The sequence below is a fragment of the Eutrema salsugineum genome, unplaced genomic scaffold, assembly GCF_000478725.1.
Source record: "Eutrema salsugineum unplaced genomic scaffold, Eutsalg1_0 scaffold_7, whole genome shotgun sequence".
In the NCBI taxonomy this organism is placed as follows: domain Eukaryota; kingdom Viridiplantae; phylum Streptophyta; class Magnoliopsida; order Brassicales; family Brassicaceae; genus Eutrema; species Eutrema salsugineum.
In genome coordinates this window covers 1,810,315-1,836,041 of record NW_006256486.1, presented here as the reverse complement: position 1 = coordinate 1,836,041, position 25,727 = coordinate 1,810,315, and the positions used below count along the sequence as shown (strand labels likewise).

Sequence of the window (25,727 nt, the reverse complement as noted above, 5' to 3'; positions counted from 1 at the left end):
CATTGTTATTTTAATTTCATTGTGTTTGCTTAGCATAATTCAAGCCTATAGAGTTTATTGAGCGAATCTCTCGTCTCTGTGGTTCGACCCCTGCAATACTACAATCACACATTTGTGCTCTTGCAGAGTAGCTCTAAAGATTAAACTTTGAGCATATCACTTCTTGGAAATATCTATGTCTGTATATGCATCAATCGGTTGAATTATTTGGAGCTAAAAAATGTATTTGTTTTTCTTTCAATGCAGCTTACGGTAATACATCTTAAAAGACGAGACAGGTGAAACTGGTGGAGCATTAAAGCAGCTTGCATAGTCATTCCTAGTAAGCAAATTTTCTAACATGTAAATAAATAGATGATGTCTTGACCAATTGAAAGCCGATTTGATTGAGAATATATGGTAAAAATTTGGACATGATCAAGATGCCAACTTAAAATTTATGACAAAATTTATATTTTATTTGTTTTGATGTTCTTGTATTAAGTATTTTTTTAGTGAAATAATTATTTTTTTTTTAATAAATTTTTTTTTTTGAAGAATTCCATAAGATTTTTAGCATTGGATATCCAAAACAAGAGAATCTCTTATACGGGTCTCTAAACTCAAATTTAATATTAAAAAATTGTTAAGAGACTCAAATGGGGTTCAGCGATGTGCTCTAAGCTTTCTAAGCTTTGGTTTCTGTATATTTTTCTCTGATTTTAGTTTGAGATGAATTTTACACACCAGAAAACATAAGAAATAATAATACGTAGTTGAGTACAAGTTAAGTGATATTTTTTAAAGGAGATGATCAAACTTGCTTGAAAATGTTTCCATCGAGCTCATAAATATTATATGATGAGATCAATATGTAATGGGCATGACATGGACCCCAATTGATGAAGTGTGGTACTTGATTTTCCATGGAATCCGACAATTTTGTGATTTTCCTTTTCGAGTATGAAACTAGTGCCTACTTCGGTTCCAAAGGTTGGGGAGGTTTGCTTACTGGTCTTAAACCTAAGCATGAGTATAACTTCGGATTCACTTTTATAATAACCTTCATCTACGACATCATAATTACCTTCAACTGATATCAGATATTCATCCGGATAGTCCTTTAACTCAAACTGCAAAAACAAGAAAATCTCCAATTAATAGGTTGATCAAGAACATATTAATTTATAAGATAAAGGAATTAATTACCTCTTCAACTTTAAGTATTGTCTTGCCCCCATGATGATCTCTGTTGAATTAAGTGATGAAAATCTATTTTGGTTAAGAGCTTGAATTAAAGACGGGTTGGTCTAATTGGGAATGTCGGTTTAGGCTTCTCATGATTCACGGTTTTGTAAAACCGGTTTGTTAATTGTAATTGACTTTGACCCATCGTCAAAGCGTGTAGATATATATAGCTCTTCTCTGTAGTTGTTAAGCTTGTAATAGAGAAGAGACATTGTGGTTGTATCGGATTTGATAGCTTGATTCACCAGGCCGAGACGTAGGGTGTTATCTCTTCTAGAGAGCTCGAACTCGTAAATCGTGTGTGTCGTCTTCTTCCTTATTGTTTCACATTCAATTCGTGAGAGATTGTGAGGCTGTGAGCTAAATCTCAAATTCGATTCGAAGTCTCGATCCTAACAAAGTGGTATCAGAGCCAGGTTCGTCGGCTCGGAAGTATCGATGGCGGATCTGAAGACTAAGATCAAGATCTTTGACGGTCAAGGCGATTTCTCAATGTGGAAGAAAAGAATGTTCGCTCATCTCTCGATTCTCGGATTAAATGAATTTCTCTCCGATTCAGCTCACTTCAAGATCGAGATTAAGAAAGAAGAAGATGAAGAAATCTTCAACGAAAGGAAGATTAAAGAAGAAGCTGAGTGGGTCGCTAAAGAAGAAAAGGCGATGAATATATTGATCTTGAATCTCGGAGATCATGTTCTGCGGAAGATGGAAGATTGTAAGAATGCATCATCGATCTGGATTACGCTGAAGAGGTTATACAATTCGAAAACTCTCCCAAATAGGATTCATATGCAACACAGATTCTACACTTTCAAGATGGCTGATTCTAAATCCATTGATGAGAATGTGGATGATTTCTTGAAAGTAGTTTCTGGTTTGAGTAGTGTGAATGTTACAGTGTCAGAGGAAGTGCAGACCATACGACTCCTGAGTTCTTTACCATCTCAGTATAACTCTGTGACAAACGCTGCAAAGTCAAAAGAGATCGAGGTAAAGGAAGTAAAAGAACTGATTGGGTCACAAAAGATTGGTGATGCTTACACTGCACGAGAAAGATCTGACAAACGTGAAGCAACACCAAGGAAGGGTAAAAGCAGATCAAGATCTGCATCAGGATCACGGATCACTTGCTGGTATTGCAAGAAGGAGGGGCATAAGAAGGCTGATTGCTATGCTCGGAAAAGGAAGTTGGAAGGTGAAGAAACTGCAGAAGCGGCTGTAGTGATTGATGCTTTCGAAGGACCAGATGCTCTTACCGTATCTGAAAAATGGCATCAAGACAAGTGGGTGATAGACTCTGGGTGCTCCTATCACATGACGTGCAGGTGTGAATGGTTCACCACGTTTGAAGAAGTTGCTTCAGGACAAGTCCTTCTAGGTGACGATTACTCCGTAGAGGTGAAAGGTATCGGGTCCATCAACATCAAAGCTTATGGTGGTACTGTCAAGACTCTGACCAACGTAAGGTACATCCCTAAACTTAGAAGGAATCTTATATCTACTGGAACTCTGGATAGATTAGGATTTGATCACTCAGTAGGAAAAGGAAAGACTAGGTTTTATATGAATGGTAAACTAGCGCTTCAGGGAACATTAGTTGGTACCTTGTATTTGCTGGATGGAAAGACAATTGCAGGTGAAGTAAACAGCAATGAAACAAAGAAAGTTTCAAAAGATGAAACTGCTCTTTGGCACCAGAGACTTGGTCATATGAGTCTCAAGAATCTGCAAATTCTGGTTAAGAAGGGCATCATTGATAAGAGAAAGAGTGGAGAGTTGAAATTCTGTGAAAGCTGTGTAATGGGAAAGCACAAGCGGTTGAGCTTCAACATTGGGAAACATAACTCGGATGAGGCTCTAAAGTATGTTCATGCTGATTTGTGGGGGTCTCAGAATGTAACATCTAGTCTGTCAAACAAGCAATACTTTCTGTCAGTAATAGACGACCATACAAGGAAAATATGGGTGCATTTTCTCTTGTCTAAAAGCGAGGCCTTTGAGAAGTTCTGCGAGTGGAAGAAACTTGTAGAAAATCAAGTAAATAAGAGAGTAAGGTGTCTTAGAACTGATAACGGATTGGAGTTCTGCAACCTGGAGTTTGACAACTTCTGCAAGAGCCTTGGTATAGAAAGACACAGAACTTGTGCTTACACTCCACAACAGAACGGAGTAGCTGAGCGAATGAACAGGACTATAATGAACTGTGGTTATAGACAGTAATATACCTGAAGAACTGTGGCTCTGAAAGAAGCCTAGGTATAAACATCTTAGAAGGTTTGGCTCTTTGGTTTACGTGTACAAGGATCAAGAGAAGCTTAAACCGAGGGCTCTAAAGGGTGTTTTTGTCAGCTATCCAACAGGTGTGAAAGGATACAAAATTTGGCTTCTGAATGAAGGCAAATGTGTCATAAGCCGTAACGTGTTGTTCGTGGAAGACAAAGTCTATAAGGACATAAAAGAGAATGGGTCTGAACAAAAAGGTGGAGCTGATGTGTCGAGGGAACAAGGAGTAAAAGCTGTTGTTAGTTTGGAGAAATTATCTGAGGGTGAAAACTTGAAGTCCAGGTCTCAGCAAAGCAGGACTTCAGAATCTGTTCATGTTAGTGACAGTGAATCCGAAGAAGGTGGAGCTGATGCAGGTTCCGATCAGGATGGTAATGCTGATGGATATCAGCTTGCAAGAGATAGGCCAAGGAGAGATATCAGACTTCCGACAAGACTTCAGGATTTTGATATACTGCATTTGCGTTCCTGGCCGCAGAAGATGTTAGTACTGAAGAACCCAGGGACTATGAAGAAGCTATAGACAGCAAAGAGAAGGATCTTTGGGGTGAAGGTATGAACGAGGAGATGAAGTCATTGGAAAAGAACAAGACTTGGATAGTAGTAAAGAGGCCAAGGGATAGAAAAGTAATCGGTTGTAAGTGGGTGTATAGGCTAAAGCCAGGTATCCCTGGTGTTGAAAAGCCGCGACATAAAGCCAGACTGGTGGCAAAGGGATACTCACAAAGAGAAGGGATAGATTACCAGGACGTGTTTTCACCTGTTGTGAAACATGTGTCAATAAGGTACTTGCTGTCAATCGTTGTGAATCTGGACCTAGAACTTGAGCAGTTAGACGTGAAAACGACATTTCTACACGGTATCATTGAGGAAGAGATTTACATGGAACAGCCAGAAGGATTCAAAGTAAAAGGAAAGTAGAATCATGTATGTCTTCTGAAGAAAGCCCTGTACGGTCTCAACCAAGCTCCAAGGCAGTGGAACAGGTGTTTTGATCAGTTTGTAGTTAGTCAGGGTTTCACTAAAAGCGAATTTGATCATTTCGTGTACATCAAAACAGTTAGAGAAGGAGTAATAGTCTATCTACTCTTGTATGTTGACGACATGCTGTTGGCTTCTAAAGTCATGGATGAGATTAAAAAGGTGAAACAAATGTTGAGAAACAGGTCTGAGATGAAGGATCTCGGTCCAGCCAGTAGGATCTTAGGTATGGATATTGAAAGGGATCGAAAAGGTGGAGTTCTCAGGTTATCTCAAGCAGGTTATGTGAAGAAGATTCTTCAGGTGTTTAACATGGTTGATGCAAAAGCAGTGTCAACCCCGATTGGTGCTCAGTTTGAGTTGTCTGCGATCAAGGATGATGAAGCGGAGACGATACTTGATAATGTTCCTTATGTGAATGCTGTAGGAAGCATTATGTACGCCATGATAGGAACCAGGTGTGATCTGGCTTATGCAGTAGGGCTTGTCAGCAGGTTTATGAGTAAACCAGGTCTAGTTCATTGTTCGGCAGTCAAATGGGTTTTGAGATACCTTAAGGGTACTCAAGAGTTGAAACTGGTGTTTAGAAAGAGGGATAAGTTCAAGGTTGAAGGCTTCTGTGATTCGGACTTTGCTTCTGATCTGGATAGGAGAAGGTCGATCTCTGGCTATGTATTTACAGTCAGAGGAAACACCATCAGCTGGAAGTCACAGCTTCAACACGTTGTCGAGTTGTCCACGATGGAAGCAGAGTATATGGCGCTAGTAGAAGCAGTAAAAGAAGGCATATGGCTTAAAGGACTCGCAGAAGAATTTGGTTTTAAGCAGGAGTCAGTCGACATCTGGTGTGATTCTCAGAGTGCACTGTGCCTTGCGAAGAACAGTGTTCATCACGAGAGGACGAAACATATTGACAGGAAGTTGCACTTCATTAAAGATGTGGTGGCTCAAGGAGATGTGAAGGTCTTGAAGATAGCAACAGCTAAGAACCCAGCTGATATGCTTACAAAAGGACTTCCTGTGGATAAGTTTGAGAAGGCCTTGAGCTTTCTCGGATTGAAACAACATTAATTTGTTGTGTAAAGCCCTGGTGAAGCTACACGTTTGAGTTAACAGAGCAGCTAGTCAAGACAGATTATCATCAAGGTGGAGATTTGTTGAATTAAGTGATGAAAATCTATCTTAGTTAAGAGCTTGAATCAAAGACGGGTTGGTCTAATTGGGAATGTTGGTTTAGGCTTCTCATGATTCACGGTTTTGTAAAACCGGTCTGTTAATTGTAATTGACTTTGATCCATCGTCAAAGCGTGTAGATATATATAGCTCTTCTCTGTAGTTGTTAAGCTTGTAATAGAGAAGAGAGATTGTGGTTGTATTGGATTTGATAGCTTGATTCACCAGGCCGAGACGTAGGGTGTTATCTCTTCTAAAGAGCCCGAACTCGTAAATCGTGTGTGTCGTCTTCTTCCTTATTGTTTCACATTCAATTCGTGAGAGATTGTGAGGCTGTGAGCTAAATCTCAAGTTCGATTCGAAGCCTCCCATCACCATACGATCGTCCCTGTCGTATACAAATTTTACGAATGCGATACCCAACTCGTTTTCTCCAACGTATATAAATCTAATACCATTAGAAACGCCATCGTCCCAGGAAGCTCCTCCATTACCACCTCTTGCTTCTAGTTTCTCTGTATCAGGAGCAGGAGGCACTTGACGAAAATATGCTCCAAGAGCCCTAATCGAACTATCAAACCGTCCATGGAAACCAACAAGAGCACAATCTTTGCTCTCAAGCACGAACTTACTCTTAGTCTCTCTACCAAATGTTGGAGAGCTTCTCCCTTTTGATGTTTTGAAAGTCAACGATGAAACCCACGTGGACGTCTTCTCGTTGTACAAAGTCCCCTCCACAGATGTGATGACTTCATTTGGATAGTCGACGTCAAACTGAAATTAAAAAAAAATATTTTCATATAAGAACGCTAACATTTTTGTGGTCGACGAATATTCATAGTTTTAAAATTATGACCTCCCCATCTTCTCCACTCTGAATCGTTATCAGTTTGCATGTGTTGTCGTAATTTAGCATGACACCTTTCTTACGCCCTCAAAGGTACCATCATCCCAAGGTTCACCATCTGTAATATTACCTTTGGGTTCCAATTTAGTAATAGGAAAAGTTATGAAATATGCTCCAAGAGAGTTTAGATTCTTCTCTGCATATCCATGAAACCCAATGATTTTCCCGTTGGATGCTAGTCTAAACTTTTTACCAGTGTCGTATCCCATCAGATCCGAAGTCTGGATGTTACTTTTGAATTGAATCCCTTAAATGACCCCGGACTTGCTATCATCGTAGTAACCCTCAACAGATACCAAATATTCCTTTTCAAGATGGTTCAACTCAAACTACAAAAAAATAAATAAAGAAATGATAGAGAAATTTACACTGCTTAGTTTTTTTTGAGTTTATATTTACATTTCTTGGTACTTTCATTATGAGTAGCACTTTTTTAACAATTTGCCTAGTGAAAAGACAACATGAACCCCTTATTAACTTTCACATTCTAAACCGGCTAATATTAATCAATATAAACCGACAACTGTAATTTATACGATGAATTGATGTTGTCTCGGAATGGAAGGATAACCTTTATAGAAAAACTGTCACCATCGACACCCAGTTCAATTGTTATACATGTCCTCGACCGATATGTCCTCTTGTTTGACCTTTCTCGTTCATTTTCTCTATCCAATCGAAGAAAAGAGATTAACGAATCGAACTTGCAGACGAAAACTTTCCCGAGAAAATTCTAGAAACCAGCCAGAAAATGTGCGAGCCCGATGATAATACCGCCAGAAACGGCGTCACTCCTCAAGCGTCAAGGTCAAGGGAGCTTCTGATGGATGTTGATGACTTGGATCTCGACGGTTCATGGCCGCTGGATCAAATCCCTTACCTCTCCTCAGCCAGTCGCATGATATCTCTGATTTTCGTCTCCTCTTCCTCTGAGCAGCCTTGCTCACCTCTCTGGGCTTTCTCCGACGGTGGAGGAAATAATCACGCGACCGCCGGTGGCGACGATGAGAAGAACAGCTCCGCCTCCGGTGTTACTTCCTTCCGTCTGGCGGACTATCCTCTCTTCCTCCCTTGTTAGTCTCGCTGAGCTTTTATTTCCTTTTCCGATGTGGAAATATATCATTTCCTTTTTGAGATTATAGGAATTTCGATACATATTGATCATAGGCTCGATTTTTGAATTTTTTTATTCTAATGGGATGCCTTAAACTTGAATTTCCTGTTAATTATTTCAGTTTAAACGTCATATTTCTTTCTTAAATTGCTTCTGTTTGAGTCAGTGACCCCCGAACCTCACCAGAATCTGGGTACGAACAATACTCCAATAAAAAAAAAAAATTCATTTGGATACGCAATCGGCATGATTCTGGGTATGAATCAAACAAGGCAAAAATCTGGGTACGACACCGGCATGAATCCATATGCCGCTAAGTTTGTTGTTCATCCACACCAAATACACCACACCCATTTATGCTCCATCCATCACTTAGCCAACTGGGTATATCCATATGCGATTACGAAATTATCACTTGCACTTTGTCTTCTGATGTCCATAGTCTCCATTCATCACTTACTATCCACTCCCACAAAATCAATATGTACACGTAAGTGGGTATATCCATACTCTTTTCCAAAATCGTTTCCCAAAATACACACAATGATGCTCCGTAAATCATTTTTCCATCTAGACCACATTAATACCCATCATATGATATACCCTTTACATATTCCGGGAAATTATTTCATAAATCCTATGGATATATCCATAATGAGGGAAAAAATTGCATTGTATGGTGGTCCTACTGATCTAAACATGCTAAACTTAGATTCTTTTTCACATACACATTGATTTTCAAAATTCACGTTGACCTTTTCCCGTCTTGTATTCATTGTCTCTATACATCTTTTAGGATGTCTTCCAATGCAAAAATGTGTAATGGATATTACCCAGATATACTCACAACGTATCATAAAACATGATTACATTCTATCTATACGTACATATCCATAAAGTTAAAACGTGAGTATGAAAAGGATATGACCATAATTTTCCAAAGTTCACACTACAAAATGTTGTATTTGTATTCAGTCATACATATCCATAAATCTAAATGGTCACGTCTAATCCGTATAATTAATACGTTCATATTTTAGCCGGAATTGATAATGACTCTGTGGCTATGTCCATAACTCTGCCAAATTCACAATTCACGTTCACTAACCACATGGATATGTATAACAACGAATTACGTGTCCACACACTCAGACTCAAGTTACGACGAATTATTTGTATACATCCACCCGATATTCATAGTTTAGCCCCTGTTAAACTGGCTATGTCCATAGTTTTTCCATAATCACATTGCTCGTTGCCGTATTAAAAATCACATTATTCATAGTTTAGTCTCCTATGAAACTGGCTATATCCACTGTCTCTATACAGTGATGTATAGTGGATATCTCCATATATATCCGCAGCGGCCATGTCCATAGCACATTAAATTCGTACAATTCATATGTTCATAGTTTAGCCGGATTGATAATGACTTTGTGGCTATGTCTATAATTCTGCCAAATTCATATTTAACGTTTACTAACGACCTATTTATCACTATCCATTTATTCATGGACTCATAAAGTTAATATGGTCTGGTACACATGTCTACACACCTTTTGGCATGCACACGTAATGATTGTGTGGATATACAATTACAGACACTTGATAACAGATTAATTAGTTTTCTATGCATAACAGCCTAATTCGTTACATGGAGATGTACACGCCACCTGACTATTACTACCATTTTCGTCGTAGCCATCTATCACATGGATACGTACACTTTATCAGATTACAAAGCATTCAAAGAAGTTACATCAATTTAATAATCAATACTGACCCCCAACTTTGACTAAAGCTTCCGGCCATATTAGACCACACAAGTTACATCAACGACCATAATTAATAGCCGCCGCCGTTCGCTTAGTATATTAATGATCTCGCCGGCAAATTTAATCGATACTCGGAGTAGATACGCCGAATCGATCCCGCTGTTGTAGCGACCCATAGATGTCTAACGATTATTCATCTAACGTTCCTTATTTAGATCAATCATAATATCTTAATCGGAAATGAAAACGTTCTAATATGGCGACTGGAGAACTGCTTCTTCAAAAAAATGACTTAAAAAAGGATTTCGAGTGAGATGCTGTAACAGGAACCGGTATACACACTTATATTAAACCAGTATTTCTATCGCTTATGCTTTGTAAGGATTGCATTGGAATTTCACAAGCTTGCACTAAAAAAAGAGCTACTTAAAAGTAAAGTGCTAAATTTTGTAAATAGAAACTCAGAAAGAACCAAAACTTGTAAACGCCTCTAAATGATAGACTACGTTAACAATGATATGCTCAGGAAATCAAATCTAACAGTAAACATTTCCCAAGTTATACATACCGTCTGCGTGAAACCTGCAACTGTGCCACCATGGGCTTGCCCATATATCTTTTTTCCATCTTTGACATAATCAAACTTAATGTATTGTATACCTCCAGGACCACCTCGCACATATATTTTTGTAATACCTTCATGGTCTGCTCCATCGTCCCACTCCTCGCCTCCAAATCCCCCTTTCTCATCCAATCTAGTAGGAGAAATCCATGTCATGTATGCTCCAAGAGAAGTAAGTGCTCCGGAAAAAGATCCGTGAAATCTAATGATCTTCTTTCCATCCACCGCTAGTGAAAACTTATTAGTGCAACCATTTACAAATCCTATCAGTTCAGAACTCCTCCAGTTGGTTTTGAATCGAATGGCTTTAATAAAAGGATCCTTGTAGTAACACTCAACAGATACAAGCTGTTCACCTTTTAGATTGTTAATCTCAAACTGCAAAATTTGGTGAAACAAAAATTTAGACTAAAAAATCAAGAATATCCACATTAGCTAAATAAAGGGAGTTTAGTTAGTGTTTGCCACCAAGTTATACCGTTTTAGTGAAACCTCGAAAGGTTGTACCAAATAATGTATGTTGGTCACCTTGGATATATTCGAATCCCAAGTAGTCAGAGGTGCCTCATACACATATCTTTGTAATATCACCGCTGTCAAATCCGCCATCCCAAATACAAAGGCTACTCGGATTCTGGTCCCCTTGCGCTTCCAACCGTTGGGTCATCTTGAACAGATAATCTTCATATATATTGTGTTTCTCAGTAATAATTTGCATCAATACACACTTATGTTTCATTAGATTGAGGATTTAAACCAAAAACAAAAAACAAAAAAAAACTTTCAAGTAAAGGATCAAACAGATTTTAAATCTAAAGGATAAGACCATCAGAGAGAGAGAGAGAGCTGACCTGTGATGGTGGATGAGAGAGAAAGAGAGAACGAGCGATCTGATGAACAGAGATTTTTATGGTGATTTATAAGCTAAGCCATGGAGGTATCAATTATACACAAGTTTTGTTTCTTTGATCCAATGGATGATTAAATATTCACGCCACTCTTGCTTCCATATTCTTAATGTGACACCCTGATGCCGCCTTCCATTTAGGGACCAAACGCGGACCGGTGGTATCAATCTTAACTCTCCTCTAATCGCTCTTTTCAGTGAGCCCAACGTCCTCTCTAGGCTTGTGGGTCCAACGTCCTCTCTCTAGGCTCGTTGGCCCAACGTCCTCTCTAGACTCGTTGTCCCACCACTGTCCGACAATCGGGAGTCGTTAGTCTGAAAGGCTCGTAAGACTTGTCTATTGTCCTTGCAATCACCACATGATCTTTCTCCGTGCTTTGTCCTTACTCGCACGGTACCGCAGAGTATTTCCCTGTAGGTCATCTATCCTGAGATTACTCCAGCATCAGCACGCTTAACTCTGGAATTCTCTCAGCACACTTGACCAGAAAAGATAAATGCACTTTGTTGACATAGGTAACGAAATCAATTCTTATAAGCCTTTCCATATATACCAGAAATCGGGATGTTACAACTCTCCCAGACTTCCAAGGAATTCGTCCTCGAATTCTCCCTCTACTCACAAAGTGCTCGCGCACCAGGATCGTTCACCTAGACGGTGTGAGTCCACACACGTGATTAGGTGTCGGCTCAGTTACCACTTGTGACACCCCAATCCCGCCCTCCTTTTAGGGACCAGACGCGGACCGGCGATATCAATCCTAACTCTCCCCTAACCGCCCCTCCCAGTGAGCCCAACGCCCTCTCTAGGCCCGTGGGCCCAACGTCCTCTCTATAGGCCCGTTGGCCCAACGTCCTCTCTAGGCCGTTGGCCCACCATTGTCCGACGGTCGGGATTCGTTAGTCCGGAAGGCTCGTAAGACTTGTCTGCTGTCCTTGCAATCACCAGATCTTTCCCCGTGTTTTGTCCTCACTCGCACGGTACCGCAGAGTACTTTCCGGTAGGTCATTCATCCTGAGATTACTCCAGCATCAGCACGCTTAACTCTGAAGTTCTCTCAGCACACTTGACCGGAAAAGATAAGTGCACTTTATTGACATAGGTAACGAAATCAATTCTTATAAGCCTTTCCAGATGTTACAACTCTCCCCGACTTCCAAAGATTTCGTCCCCGAATTCTCTCTCTACTCACAGAGTGCTCACGCACCAGGATCGTTCACCTAGACGGTGTGAGTCCACACACGTGATTAGGTGTCGGCTCAGTTACCACTTGTGACACCCCGATCCCGTCCTCCCTTTAGGGACCAGACGCGGACCGGCGATATCAATCCTAACTCCCTCCCCCCAACCGTCCCTTCCAGTGAGTCCAACGCCCTCTCTAGGCCCGTGGACCCAACGTTCTCTCTCTAGGCCCGTTGGCCCAACGTTCTCTTTCTAGGCCCGTTGACCCACTACTGTTCGATGGTCGGGAGTCGTTAGTCCAGAAGGCTCGTAAGATTTGTCTACTGTCCCTGCAATCACCACATGATTTTTCCCCGTGTTTTGTCCTCACTCGTATAGTATCATAGAGTACTTCCTGGTAGGTCACCCAACCTGAGATTACTCCAGCATCACTACGCTTATTCTTTCAGCACACTTGATCGGAAAAGATAAATACACTTTATTGACATAGGTAACCAAATCAATTCTTATAAACTTTTTCATATATATCAGAAATCGAGATGTTACACTTTCTATATAATATAGTCAGTTTTAAACATCAAGTTGTTCAACAACAAAAATATAATGTTGCAAGTAGCACAATGTCTATTTTTTAAATCGTGAATTATAAACAATGTTCACTGAGAAGACTTCATTTGGTCTTTTAATATTATGTTTTTTTTAATATCTGAGCAGTTAATCCTGCAATAATGTATTTAGTTAGTCTAACTTTGTGTCAGTTTAGGTTATTTCTCAATGTATATTTAAGTAATTTATGACGAATTGTTAAACTGATATTAGCAAATGACAAAATGATACCACTCCAACTTTGAAAAAAAAATTTAGAGAGTTGTATTTCAATTTATATGTGTAGTAGCGCAAGATAAAATTATTATCACACAAAATTATGAGTGATGACTATAGAAAAATTTTATATGTTAAACAGATATCATTATTATGTGTATCTCTATATTATTACTGAAGGAGTCATTAAGAAAAATATTTTTTTTGTAAGTTGTTACATTACTATATCATCATAAATAACAAAAAATCATTGAAAAGTACTGTATTTGTTTTTTCATTATATAATAATATTAAAAATATTATTTGTTAAAAATAATAATCATTAACCAACATATATTCAAAGAAAAAAAAAATCATTTGAGATTTTACAATATTTTTTTCATCATTATTTATTTTATTTTATTTGAACATATATCAAAACAAAAGTTAAAAATATTTTAATAATTTTATAAAGAGTTAGACACAAAAAAAAAAAATTGTTTTTTAAAGAGTTTGTGGATTAATCACAAAACTCAAAATCATTAACCAGTGCATATTAAAGTTGCTGTTTTAAGATAAAGAGTCTAGTAGAGTCATCTAGAATCAAAGGATGTGATTAACAACGACAGATATCAGTAAGGAACAAGCACACGAAGAAAAGGTGGACCAGAGATCGTGTCTTCCAGTAAGAGATAGATATAGTAGCGCTCTGGCCATAGGCGCTTCTTTTCCTGAGTCAGATAAGCAAGAAATCAATCTTCAATCTTCTAATTAGTGTTTATATAGCATCATCTCATCCGCTTTCTTTCCATCTTCGACTTTCACATCCACTACTTTCACACTTTTAAGAATCCCCTTGCTTACAACTTACACGCTGTTCAGCGACTGTAAGCGTTTTCTTTGCAGTACATCCGTTCAAAAATATATCTTCGATACATGTCTGGATTTATTATGAGAATCTCATCTTCGATACATAGTTTCACAAAAGAAAAGAATCTCATTCAAAGTCAAAGGCTTGATTGGTGGCAAGAAGACCATTATTTGATTTAGCTAATTATTCTCATTTTGTTTAAATTTGAATTCATTCTTTGAATGTATTTATTGTACATATTATCTTGTAAGAGCTATAAAATAGTCCTTGTTTTCATTGTACATAGACAGTTTTTTGGGATATAAGAAAACATAGTTTTTCTCTTTACAACTTAGGCTTTGTTTTATTTATCTAAATTACCAAAAATCCAGTGTCTGCTTTGGCAAGAATGTCCCTGAATAGAAGAGTGGAGGTAAAGATGAAGCTGGGTATCCATCAAGAGGGTGGAGAAGGGGTTTACCTGGGGTTGCCTGAATCATTTGAAGGCTCAATCTCTATATTGGGGTATTTGAAAGAAAGACTGAATAGTAAAGTGTTGGGATGGCAAAATAGATTCCTCTCTCAGGCTGGGAAAGAAGTATTGCTTAAAACTGTTGCTTTGGCTCTACCTACTTACATAATGGGATGCTTCCTTCTTCCAAAAACAGTTTGCAGGGAGATAGTTCAGATAATGGCTGATTTCTGGTGGAAGAATGATCATGAGCAGAGAGGAATGCATTGGAGGGCTTGGAATCAGTTGAGCAAGCCAAAGAAAAATGGAGGCTTGGGTTACAAGGATCTGGAAGCTTTTAATGTGGCTATGCTTGGGAAACAAATGTGGTGTATGCTATCATACCCGGACTCTTTGATGGCAAGGGTATTCAAAGCAAGGTATTTCCATAAATCTGATCCTCTGAAAACCAAGCTCGGTTCCAGACCTTCGTATGCTTGGAAAAACATCTATGAGGCTCAACGATTATTGAGAAGAGGAACAAGAGTTGTAATCAGAAATTGGGCTCAAACCTCAGTGTGGAGTTATCAATGGGTTGAGAGAAAACCTGCAAAATCGATTAAAGTCGCTAAATGGACGATGCCAAGTCTCCAATATGGAGTATCAAGAATAAATAAGGTTCAGGATCTCGTATATCCAGGTTTGAGAGAGTGGAATAGGGAATTGATTGAATCTGTGTTCATGGAAGAGGACTGCAGGCAAAAAAAATGAAAATTAGGCCGGGAGGAGTGGACTGCAAAGATTCATACGCTTGGGATTTTTTGAAATCAGGGCATTATACGGTGAGATCTGGATACTGGATGCTGACTAATATCCTAAATACTGAGCAAAGTCCTGTTGAAATGGATCAACCGAGCCTTGATGCACTCTTTCAAATGGTTTGGAACACAGATACAAGCCCAAAGGTTCAACATTTTCTCTGGAAATGCCTAAGTAACTCTCTCTCTCTCTGTAGCAACAAATTTGGTCTACAGGCATATTGCAAAGGATACTATGTGTGGACAATGTCAATCAGGTCCTGAAACTGTGAATCATGTTCTGTTCACCTGTCCTTATGCAAGGCTTGTGTGGGCTGTCTCACTGGTTCCCGCTTCTTCGGAGGGAGAGATGTCAGATTCCTTTTTCACAAACTTCTATCGAGTATTCAATATAGCAAAAGACCATCCAAGAGAGAAAGAAGCAGGGAAATTGATGACTTGGATCTTATGGAGATTGTGGAAAAACAGGAATGACTATCTCTTTGAAGGGAAAGATCATAACTGTCAGGATGCAGTGAGGAAAGCCGCAGAAGATACAGAGGAATGACAGAGTAGGAAAGTGGTAGAAGAACAGAGGAGACATGTCAACCCTCCTGCGAATACTCAACACAAATGGATCTCACCCCCCGGTAATTGGCTTAAATGCAACCCGGATGCTGTATGGTCCAAGGAGAATGATAAATGTGGGATCGGTTGGGTATTGAGGGATTGCCAGGTTCAAGCATTGTGGATGGGAGCTAGAACCTTACAGCGACTGAATTCAGTTTTGGAAGCTGAGGCTGAGGCTTTGAGATGGGCTATCCTCACGGTAACCAATCTCGACTATCGCATGGTGATATTTGAAACAGATTCCAAGATGTTAGTCGAGGCGATGATGGATGAGAACCCTCGGCCAATCCTAAGTGTGGTGCAACAAGACATTCAAACGCTTCTCCCCCGAGTTCAAGCATATCAGCTGGTGTTTTCTCTGCGTGAAGGAAATCGTGTGGCAGATAGAATAATAGCTCAGGAAACTCACTCCTTTCAGGATGATGTTCCTAAACTGTATTCGTGTATGTCTGAATGGATTATCCTTTTTATTGAGGATGATAAAATGACTTTGTAGGAATATTTTATTGGGTAATGAATGAGTTGATTTTGAGCCAAAAAAAAATTAGATGGAATTCCTACTTAGTAAACATTAAATCTATGTTTTATGTGTGTGATTCTTTGAGACTAGATTGTGAACTTGTCACAAGGGTTTTCACACCCTTGCGTTGATCCACCCTCATCGTTCTATCAATATGCTGCTTGAAGATCTGCTTATCCAAAATCATATAAGCCATTGACAGCTCTGTGCTTCTATCATTTTTGTTATCTGAGAACTTATATGACTTCGGATAAATTACATAACGCCTAAGCTTTGAAGCTCTGCTTTTGTTTTTTTGTATATGTTTTCTCTGATTTTAGTTTGATAAGAAATTTATACGCCAGAAAGCATAGGAAATAATAAATTATACAAAAATAGAGTACAAGATAGGAGATGATTAATTAAAGAAGATGGTCAAACTTGCTCGAGCATGTTTTCTTCGAGCTCATAAATATAATGAGATTATGTAACGGGTAGGACATGAACCCCAATTTGATGAAGCGTGGTACTTGCTTTTCCATGGAATCCAACAATCTTGTGATTTTCCTTTTGGAGTATGAAACTTGTGCCTGAATCTGTTCCAAAGGTTGGAGAGGTTCGCATATTGGTCTTGAACCTAAGCATGACTATAGCTTCAGATTTCCCTCCATCTACTAGATCATAACTACCCTCGACTGACATCAGGTATTCACTAGGATCGTCTCCCAAATCAAACTACAATAACAAGAAAATCCCAATAAATAAGTTGATCAATAATATTGATTTTATAAGAAAACTGTTAGTAATCACCTCTTCATATCCCATTCCAAGAACTGTCTTGCTCCCATGATCATCTCCGACCACACTGAGAGTCCATTTCGTACAGAAACTTGACGAAAGCAACACTACCCAACTCGCCAAATCCTATGTATATCTTTTGAATACCATCAAAACTGCCATCGTCCCAAAATGATCCTCCTTCACCACCTTTTGCTTCTAGTACTTTATCTTTATCGGGAGTAGGAGGCAGGGGACGAAAATATGCTCCAAGAGAGGAAATAGTACCAGTAACCCGTCCATAGAAACCAACAAGAGCACAACCTTTGCTCTCAAGCACGAATTTACTATTAGTCTCTACTCCATATGTTGGAGAGGTTCTCCCTTATGATGTTTTGAAAGTCAACGATGAAACCCACGTAGTGTACAAAGTGTTCAAAGTCCCCTCCACAGATGTGATGAGTTCATTTGGAAAGTCGACCTCAAACTGCAACAAACAAAAAAAAAAAATCATATAAGAAGGATAGCATATTTTTGGTCGACGAATATTTATAGTTGTAGGAATCATGACCTCCGCTTCTTGTCCACTCGTTGGCTCTTTGCCTGGATTTTCGAAGTTTACCATGAGACGAAGACAATAACCATAATCCGGGGGTAATAGTAAAACAAACGTACACTTTTCTTACGCCCTCAAACTCAAAGGTTCCATCATCCCAAAGTTGACCTATGTTAGTATCACCTTTGGATTCCACTTTAATAACAGGGGAAGTTGTGAAATATGCTCCAAGAGAGTTTAGATTCTTATCAGCAGTTCCATGAAACCCAATGATATTCTTCCCATGGGCTGCTAGTCTAAACTTCTTACCTATGTCGTATCCTATCAGATCAGAAATCTTGATGTTACTTTTGAATTGAATTCCTTGAATGACCCGGTCTTGCTATCGTCGTAGTAACCCTCAACAGATACTAAATATTCTTTTACAAGATGATTCAACTCAAACTGCACCGCCAAAAAAAAAACAATATAATGATAGACTATGTTATGCTCACGAAATCATATCTAAGGTTTACATTTCCCAAGTTATACATACCGTCTGTGTGAAGCCTCCACCTGTGCCACTATGGGCTTGCCCATATACCCGCTGTCCATTTTTGACATAATCACACTTGATGTATCGTATACCTTCTGGTCCACCTCGTAAAGAGATTTTTGTAATAGCTTCATGGTCTGTTCCATCGTCCCATTCCTTGCCTCCATATTTTCCTTTCACATCCAATCTAGTAGGAGAAATCCATGTGAAGTATGCTCCAAGAGAGTTGAGTCCAGCTCCACTAGAAGATCCATGAAATCCAATGATCTTTTTTCCATCCACAGCAAGCGAAAATTTAGTGCAATCTTCTTCAAATCCTATCAGTTCAGAAATCCTCAAGTTGGTTTTGAATTGAAGTCCTCGAATCACTCTATCCTTGTAGTAACCCTCAACAGATACAAGTTGTTCATCTTTTAGATGGTTAATCTCAAACTGCAAAAATTTGGTGAAACAAAATTTAGAATATGAAAAAAAAGTCAAGTCAATAGTATCCACATTAGCACTAAATATAAAGGTTGTTTAATTAGTAGAATTTCCAAGCTCTACCGTTTGAGTGAAACCTCGAATTTTTGATCTACATAATGATCCATATGTAAGTTGACCATCCTTGATAGAATCGAATCCGATGAACTTTATGCTTTCAGAGTCACCTCGTACACAAATCTTTGTAACATCGTCATGATCGGATCCGTAATCCCACATATCGTCGGTTTTTGGATTCTTTAGCCCTTGCGCTTCCAACCGTTGCGTCATGTTGAACAGATTTGAATCTTCATATATGGATGGGTACGTATTGCGTTTATTAGTTAATAATTTGCACAAATAGAAACTTATGTTTTGAGTTTCTGATTATTTTGTTTTCCTAATTCTTTAAAACAAGGATGCACTTGATGTAGCAACTATGGTTTTTTTTTTTGTTGGATATTCATTCAAAAAATAAATATATACACACTTATGTTTCTCTACAGTGGGGATTTAACTAAACCAAAAAAAAAAATCCTTTCAAGCAAAGGATCAAACAGATTTTAAATCAAAAGGATAAGACCATTTGCAGAAACAGAGTAGAAGAAGATCCAAATTTCTTGCGTGAAATGCAAGCAGCTCTATATGCTCGCATATGCAGTTTAGAATGATTCTTAAGGCTTTGTAACAATTTTGGAGAGAGAGAGAGACCTGACCTGTGATGCTGGATGAGAGAGAGAGCGAGAGAGTTGATGAACAGAGATTGTTACGGTGATCTATAGGCTATTTTTACCAACGACTCTTGCCTTGATAGTCTTTATTATATATTAAATATCAAGTTGTTAAACAGAAAAAATAAATAAAATACGATAGTGCATGCAAGTAGCACAATGTCTAGTTTAAAAAAAAAAACAATCGTGAATGATAGACAGTGTTCGCTGTGAAGACTTCATTTGGTCTTTTAATAATAAGGTTTTTTTGTAATATTTTGAAGCAACCTGCAATATATTATTCATAGTCTAACAACTTGTATTCATAGTCTAACAACTTTTATAAAATCAAGAACTAATTTTTGTTGATTTTAGGTTATTTCTCAAGTATACATATTTAACTAATTATTGGCAAATTGTCAAATTGCTATTAGCAAATGACAATATAATACCGACAAAACTTTGGGGGAAAAAGAATAAAGAGTTCAATTTTAATCTATACAAGTGTATTTAGCGCGGGATAAAATTATTATAACGCAAAATTATGGATGATGAATATAGAAAATTATCATATGTTAAACAGAAATCATATCAATATGTGTAACGAAAAAAAAGAAAGAAATGGAACACAAAGCCCATTTGACTTTATTAATAAATATGCTCCGGCTCTTGCTCTACTTCAAAGATGGCAGAATTATGAATGATGAATATAGAAAAATTGTCATATACTAAACAGAAATCATATCAATGTATAAAACGGAACACGAAGCCCACTGACTTTAAAAATAATATGCTCCGGTTTTTGCTCTACTTCAGAGATGGCAGGCATTGACTTTATTGATAATATGCTCCAAAAGCACAAAGATTAGAATTAGAAGACGATCCATGGTACCCAATAAGAGCATTTACCCTTCTGATGTTTTAAATGTCAAAGAACTATGGAAGTAATAATGCACTTAGTGCCATATAAAGTCCAATCCACAGATCAATTATGTTTATCTTTCTAACACGTCGAAACTGGTTTGTCAACGAACACTCTTTTATTGCAAGCGATTGACTTATTGGAAAGGCACGCCAAAACAAGAAAGAAAATAGAACAGATAGTACCAAGTAGAACAGATTCGAGCATCCATAAAAGAAACATAAATCAAACTAATGAAGCTTGTAATTAGTAGTAGCATTCCCGTGGAACCCCTATATTAGTATTCCAAATTAGCAGGAGAAATCATTCCGAAATAAGCTCTCAGAGAGTGAAGGTTTTTGTCAGAAGATCCATGAAACCCAATGATATTTTTTCCTTTGACTTCAAGTTTAAACAAAGTATTAGGGCGAATGTTATAACCCATGGGTGCAGAAGTCCTGATGTTGGTTTTCATCACAAGTCCTTGTATCACACCTTATCTTAGTAACACTTTATAGATAGAATATGTTCATCAATGGTATGGTTAAGATCAAACTGCAATATGAAAAACAATTCAGATTGTTTGATAGAAAGATGAAGATGAGGAAAGGCAGAATCAAAATTGGCAAGAAAAAGTGTGAGCAGATAGTCTCTACTATCACATGGGCTAAAGTCTTCTCACGTGTTTACATAAGTGTTGGGCTCAAGAGTCAAGCCCATAAGAAAAGAATTACGTACAAGAATTAAAGTCTTCTACTTGGTATATAAGGAGGAACGAGGGTTTTATGAATAAGTCGTGGAATTAAGAGGCAGAGATAATTAAGAGAGAAGGAGAAGAGAAACAGAGATACACTGTCAAGGGTTTCTAAGCTTTCGTCTTCATCTTCTCAGGTTAAGGCATCATCTGCGGTTGGGAACTAAGGTGAATTAGTTTCTGGTATTTCTTCTTTGTGGTACATGAAACACAAGAGAGAAGAGAGATACGTGAGTTTAACGGTGAAGAAACAAACTCATTATTGTAAACATTTGATTGATTATAGTGGATCGTTGAGAGTACCGCCTCTTCCCAGACGTACCGAAAGGGAACTGGGTTACCAAATTTTCTTGTATCTTGCTTGAATCAACAAACAAACTAAGTATCAAGGTCAATTGATCTAAGTAGTTTAGGTTAAAGAGCTAAAACTAGAGGTTGAAATCAATACTAAAACCTCACAAAAAGAATAGACGAAGAAATCATATGAAAGAGGAGAATGGAAGGGCATACCCACTAGGTGAAACAATGGTCCGAGGCCGAGCCACCATGGATTAGTCCAGCTTTAGGTTGTCTATTTTCGACATAGTCGAACTTGATGGACTCAAATATGCCTTGACAACCCTCTCGTACATAAGTCTGTGATACACCTTCATGGTTGGCTCCATCATCCCATTCCTTGCCTCCATTTCCTCCTTTGGCTTCCAACTTTTGGGCCATTGGAAACCGATTTGAATCAGAAGTGGTTATGTTACTCTTTTATATATCAGTACAATTCGAATTTTTCTTTAGCTCCAAGTGCTTTTTGATGATCCAAATCATTGATTCAAGTAACAATTTTTCTTGTTTTTATCCTTTCGGAAAGAGGAATCATCCAAAATTTCAGATACAGAGAAGAAAGAAAACAGAGGATTATTTAAAAAGAAAACAGAGGACAATTCCATAGCTTTCATGCTCCTATTCAAGTTATTTAAAAAGAGATTAGAACCAGTTTAGTGTTCTCAAAAAAGTTCTTTGATTATGTCTCGATATGTTTCGTGCAGTTTTGCCATATTCTCATTATGTAATACTTGTTTTTTCAAATATTCTTTATTATTTCATTTTCACCAAAAATGAACTTTTAAGCATATACATCGAAAAACAAAACAGGTAATTGACTTTGTTCATTGTGTTCTCTTCTTTATTGTTGTCTTTTTCTTATTCTTCCTTTGTTTTTTTTCTTATTGTCTTGATTATTTACTTGTTTCAGATTATTGAGTTATTGGAAATATATTCCAATATTAGTCAATACTCAATACAATTGAAATACTAAAAAATGACACATATATAACACCACTCCATTAAAGCTCGGATTCATCTAACCCGAACTGATTTCTACTCAGATAAACGCATGTGATCGAAATAACAAAAGAAAACTTAAGAGAAAATACCAAAAAATTGCAACACAGAGATCGAGAGGCAGCAAATATTAGGGAATATTATACTACATATATAAGGTATATGGGTCAATCCACTTATTCTCAATTGGTTTTGAGTTAGAAAAACATGTAATTTAATATGGTATCAGAGCCTGAATGCAACCCACATAGGCTGCAAATAGTCATGCTTTACCTCCTAGAGGCTTTGGCTTTATTCTTCTTCTTCCTCTTCATTAACAAGATTAATCTCAACGTTCATATCACTGTCACTCTCGTAAGCTACCTCTTCCTCTATAACGTCATGTTATATCTCAAAAGGTTTATTAGTCTAACATCTAACAGTACAAATTCTCTTAAACCTCATACCAACCAAAATAAATAAATAAATAAGAGGAATCATCAATCTCTCAAGCAGATCATATTGATCAGTTGTGGTAAAAAAAAAAAAAACATATTAAACAGAGGTAGTTTTGCTCATATCGTTGAGGATATATAGTTTCAATTTTGAGGTGCTTAAACTCTAAAACTTGCACATGACGAATGATGTATTACGTTTTTAACGCATTCTAACCTGTTTTTCGAGTGTTTTTCGAGTCTTTTAGTCTTTTTAGAGTCATTTCAGGTCAGAAAACGTTTCAGGACGGAGTTTGGAGACTTAGGAGCAAAAACGGCAAAAAGTGCAAAAAAAAAGATTGGAACGATCCGGCCAGCTGAAACGATCCGGCCAGCTGGAACGATCCGGCCAGAAATTGCAAACATTTTCCAGCACGACCAATTCTGGATGGCACGATCGATCAAGGCTGGAACGATTGTTCCAGATATTTCAGCACGATCGTTCCACCTCCTCAGAAAAGAAGGAAATTTTGATTTTTCCTGTTTCGGCCCAAATTCTTCTGATTTCGGCCTTGTACGACTGCAGACCTATTTAAACCTATTTTTATCACTTTTCTGAACACGCTTTCTATTCTATTCAGACTTTTTGAGTTTTTGGCAATTTGTAAGATTAGAGAGACGAATCTCTGACTCTACATCTCTGAGAAGATTTCTGAACCCTTTTGGATTTCTATTTTATTGAACATGAGTTCTTCTCCATCTTGCTGTGTTTCATCTGCTTCTATGTCTGAGTAGTTCTCCAGTTAGGTTTTTAGGGTTTCAAGGGATTTTCATGAATCACTAAATTGAATTTGTAGATTAGGGAATCACATAGAGTTCTTCATCTATTTTTGAGTTTAAGGCTTAGACTAGATTGATCACCTAGTTTATGTTCTTAGGATTAATCTAAACATGAAAGTGATTTAGGTTTCCTGACAGAACTTAGATGAGCAAATCGTCCTTAGCCAACGAAAGCTGATGCTAAGGTGATTTGTGAACTTATCAAACCAGAAAGCATGTCTAGAACTCTAAGGTCAAACGACAGTTTAGATACTTAGGTTATTAGACATAGTAGCTAGTGCCACGATAGTGGGTTAGCTAGACGCTTATGTTTGAGTTCGAGAACGGTTTTTAATTCATTCCATATTCGATAATCTGTTTAGTGAGTCTTGATTTCCTGCGAATTACCTGAAGACCTAGCGCTTTTCTCATTTGAATTTACATCTCACAACTTTGTTTTTCTTAGTTTTTAGAAGTCTTAAAACCATAAAAAAAACTCTGTCATTAGGCTTAGCTTTACTTTCTTTCTGCATTCCCGTAGCATATACTTGGTTCTTGTGGATTTCGATACCTAAAATACTATTTTGATTGCTGTGCTCTTGCAGTAGAGTTTAGGATTATTCCTGAAGTGTTTCAAGAATTGGCGCCGTTGTCGGGGACCAATTAAGTGCCTATGAGTCTTGGACGAAAGTTCAGACTAAGTTTTTCTTATTCTTTTGCTAATTTGTTTTATTTTTGTTTTCTTGTGTGTTTCAGATTTATGACCAGAAGCCACGGTTCTGAAAACCTGCTGGATTTGAACAACGAGGAGCTAGCACAACTAGAACGTGAGAACAGACGAAGAAGGAGAAACATGGCTCAAAATCAAGATGATCTGAATCTCCAGGGCCTGTTCGATAATGATGGGAACCCCAAAAACCCTCCTCCTCCTGCTCGTGATGATCTCATTGATCCAAATGCTGCTGATGATCCTGCAGCACGAGCTGCATCTGAAGCTCAGAGGCAAGCTGAAGCTCAGAGGCAAGTTGAGGCTCAGAGGCAAGCCGCAACTGCTGTAGCTGGAATTGTGCCTGTCTTTTGGATTTTTCATTGGGCAACAGTTCTATGGGAAGGCTTTAGAAAATCCCATGGATCACATTGAGAGATTTGAAGAGATTTGCAGTACCACAAGCTCAAATGGAGTCCCTGCAGACTATATGAAGTGCAAACTCTTCTCTTTCTCTTTGGCTGATCGAGCAGCTAGATGGTTGAAATCACTTGAACCTGGTTCTTTGACTTCTTGGGAAGCAATCAAGTCATCTTTCTTAGATCAGTTCTACACCAAGGCTAAGACAGCATCACTAAGGATTAAGATCACTCAATTTCAACAGAATGGTGGTGAGTCTTTCAATAAAGCTTGGGAGAAATTCAGAGAGTATCTCAGAGAATGTCCTCATCATGGTTACTCAGATGAGCAGGTGCTGAACATTTTTTATGATGGAGTAGACTGGGAAGCAAAGAATTGTCTGAATGTTGCCAGCAATGGTAATTTCATGACAAAGACTAAAGAGGAGGCATATGAGCTTATTGAGAATCTCTCTGTTAGTTCCAGCCAGCGCAATCCTGAGTATGACAAATCGAGACACATCAATAGCATTGAGTCTAGGAAGATAGACGAGCTGACTAACCAAGTCAACAGCATAGCCTTGTTACTGAACGGAAATCAAAAGACTGTCAAATTTTGTGACAATGTTGGCGATGAGAGGTTGTATCAGGAATTTGCTGAAGATGATTCAGAAAGACATCATGCTGAGGTGAACTACGTGCAGAACCAAGGATATTTCAACAGAGGATTCAACCAGAATTACAGAAATCATCCCAACCTGTCCTACAGAAGTCTCAATGTTGAAAATCCTCAAGATCAAGTCTACCCACAACAAGCAGGTGTGCAAAATCAGGGTCTGCAGTTTCAGCAGAAACCATTCGTGCAAAACCAAGGTGTTAGCATTTTCTCTAAGGGATTTCAGGGCCAGACAAACATGCAGAATCAGGGACAGCACAACTTTCAGAATCAGAACGGCTCTAATCTAGCTACACAAGAGTCTAGACTTGAAGTGATGATGCAGCAAGTCATGATTAATCAGCAGACGACTGCAAAGGAGATCCATGTTAAGGTAAATGGGATGTATCGTGATCTCAGCAACAAAATTGAGAACATCGGTAACAAGTATGAGTCCCTTGCCACTCATGTGAAGAAGCTTGACACGCTGGTAGCACAGATTGCAG

The 25,727-nt window shown here is 38.2% G+C and overlaps 3 protein-coding genes, 1 non-coding gene and 1 pseudogene across 4 annotated transcripts; 1 reads left to right on the top strand and 4 right to left on the bottom strand.

The window, feature by feature from the left end:
- Window positions 1-846: 846 nt before the first annotated feature.
- LOC18010505 lies at window positions 847-10,749 on the bottom strand (annotated as a pseudogene).
- Window positions 10,750-15,822: 5,073 nt separating this feature from the next.
- LOC112082821 lies at window positions 15,823-16,197 on the top strand. The gene has a single exon (XM_024150348.1). The coding sequence runs from the start codon at window positions 15,823-15,825 to the stop codon at window positions 16,195-16,197; it is 375 nt and encodes a 124-aa protein (XP_024006116.1).
- Window positions 16,198-16,683: 486 nt separating this feature from the next.
- On the bottom strand, window positions 16,684-18,851 carry LOC18010435 (jacalin-related lectin 18). The gene is given in 8 exon segments (XM_024150440.1): window positions 16,684-16,935; window positions 17,011-17,065; window positions 17,067-17,464; window positions 17,549-17,607; window positions 17,642-17,905; window positions 17,908-17,977; window positions 18,069-18,500; window positions 18,615-18,851. Coding segments are annotated over 8 exon segments (1,737 nt in total). The 5' UTR covers window positions 18,822-18,851.
- A 1,588-nt stretch (window positions 18,852-20,439) lies between these two features.
- Window positions 20,440-21,627, bottom strand: LOC112082853 (jacalin-related lectin 15). Its single transcript, XM_024150442.1, is given in 3 exon segments — window positions 20,440-20,639; window positions 20,642-20,696; window positions 21,406-21,627. Coding segments are annotated over 3 exon segments (462 nt in total). The 5' UTR covers window positions 21,613-21,627.
- A 3,172-nt stretch (window positions 21,628-24,799) lies between these two features.
- LOC112083315 lies at window positions 24,800-24,906 on the bottom strand. The gene has a single exon (XR_002897603.1). It is a non-coding gene; the product is annotated as a small nucleolar RNA R71 (small nucleolar RNA).
- Between the last annotated feature and the right edge of the window lie 821 nt (window positions 24,907-25,727).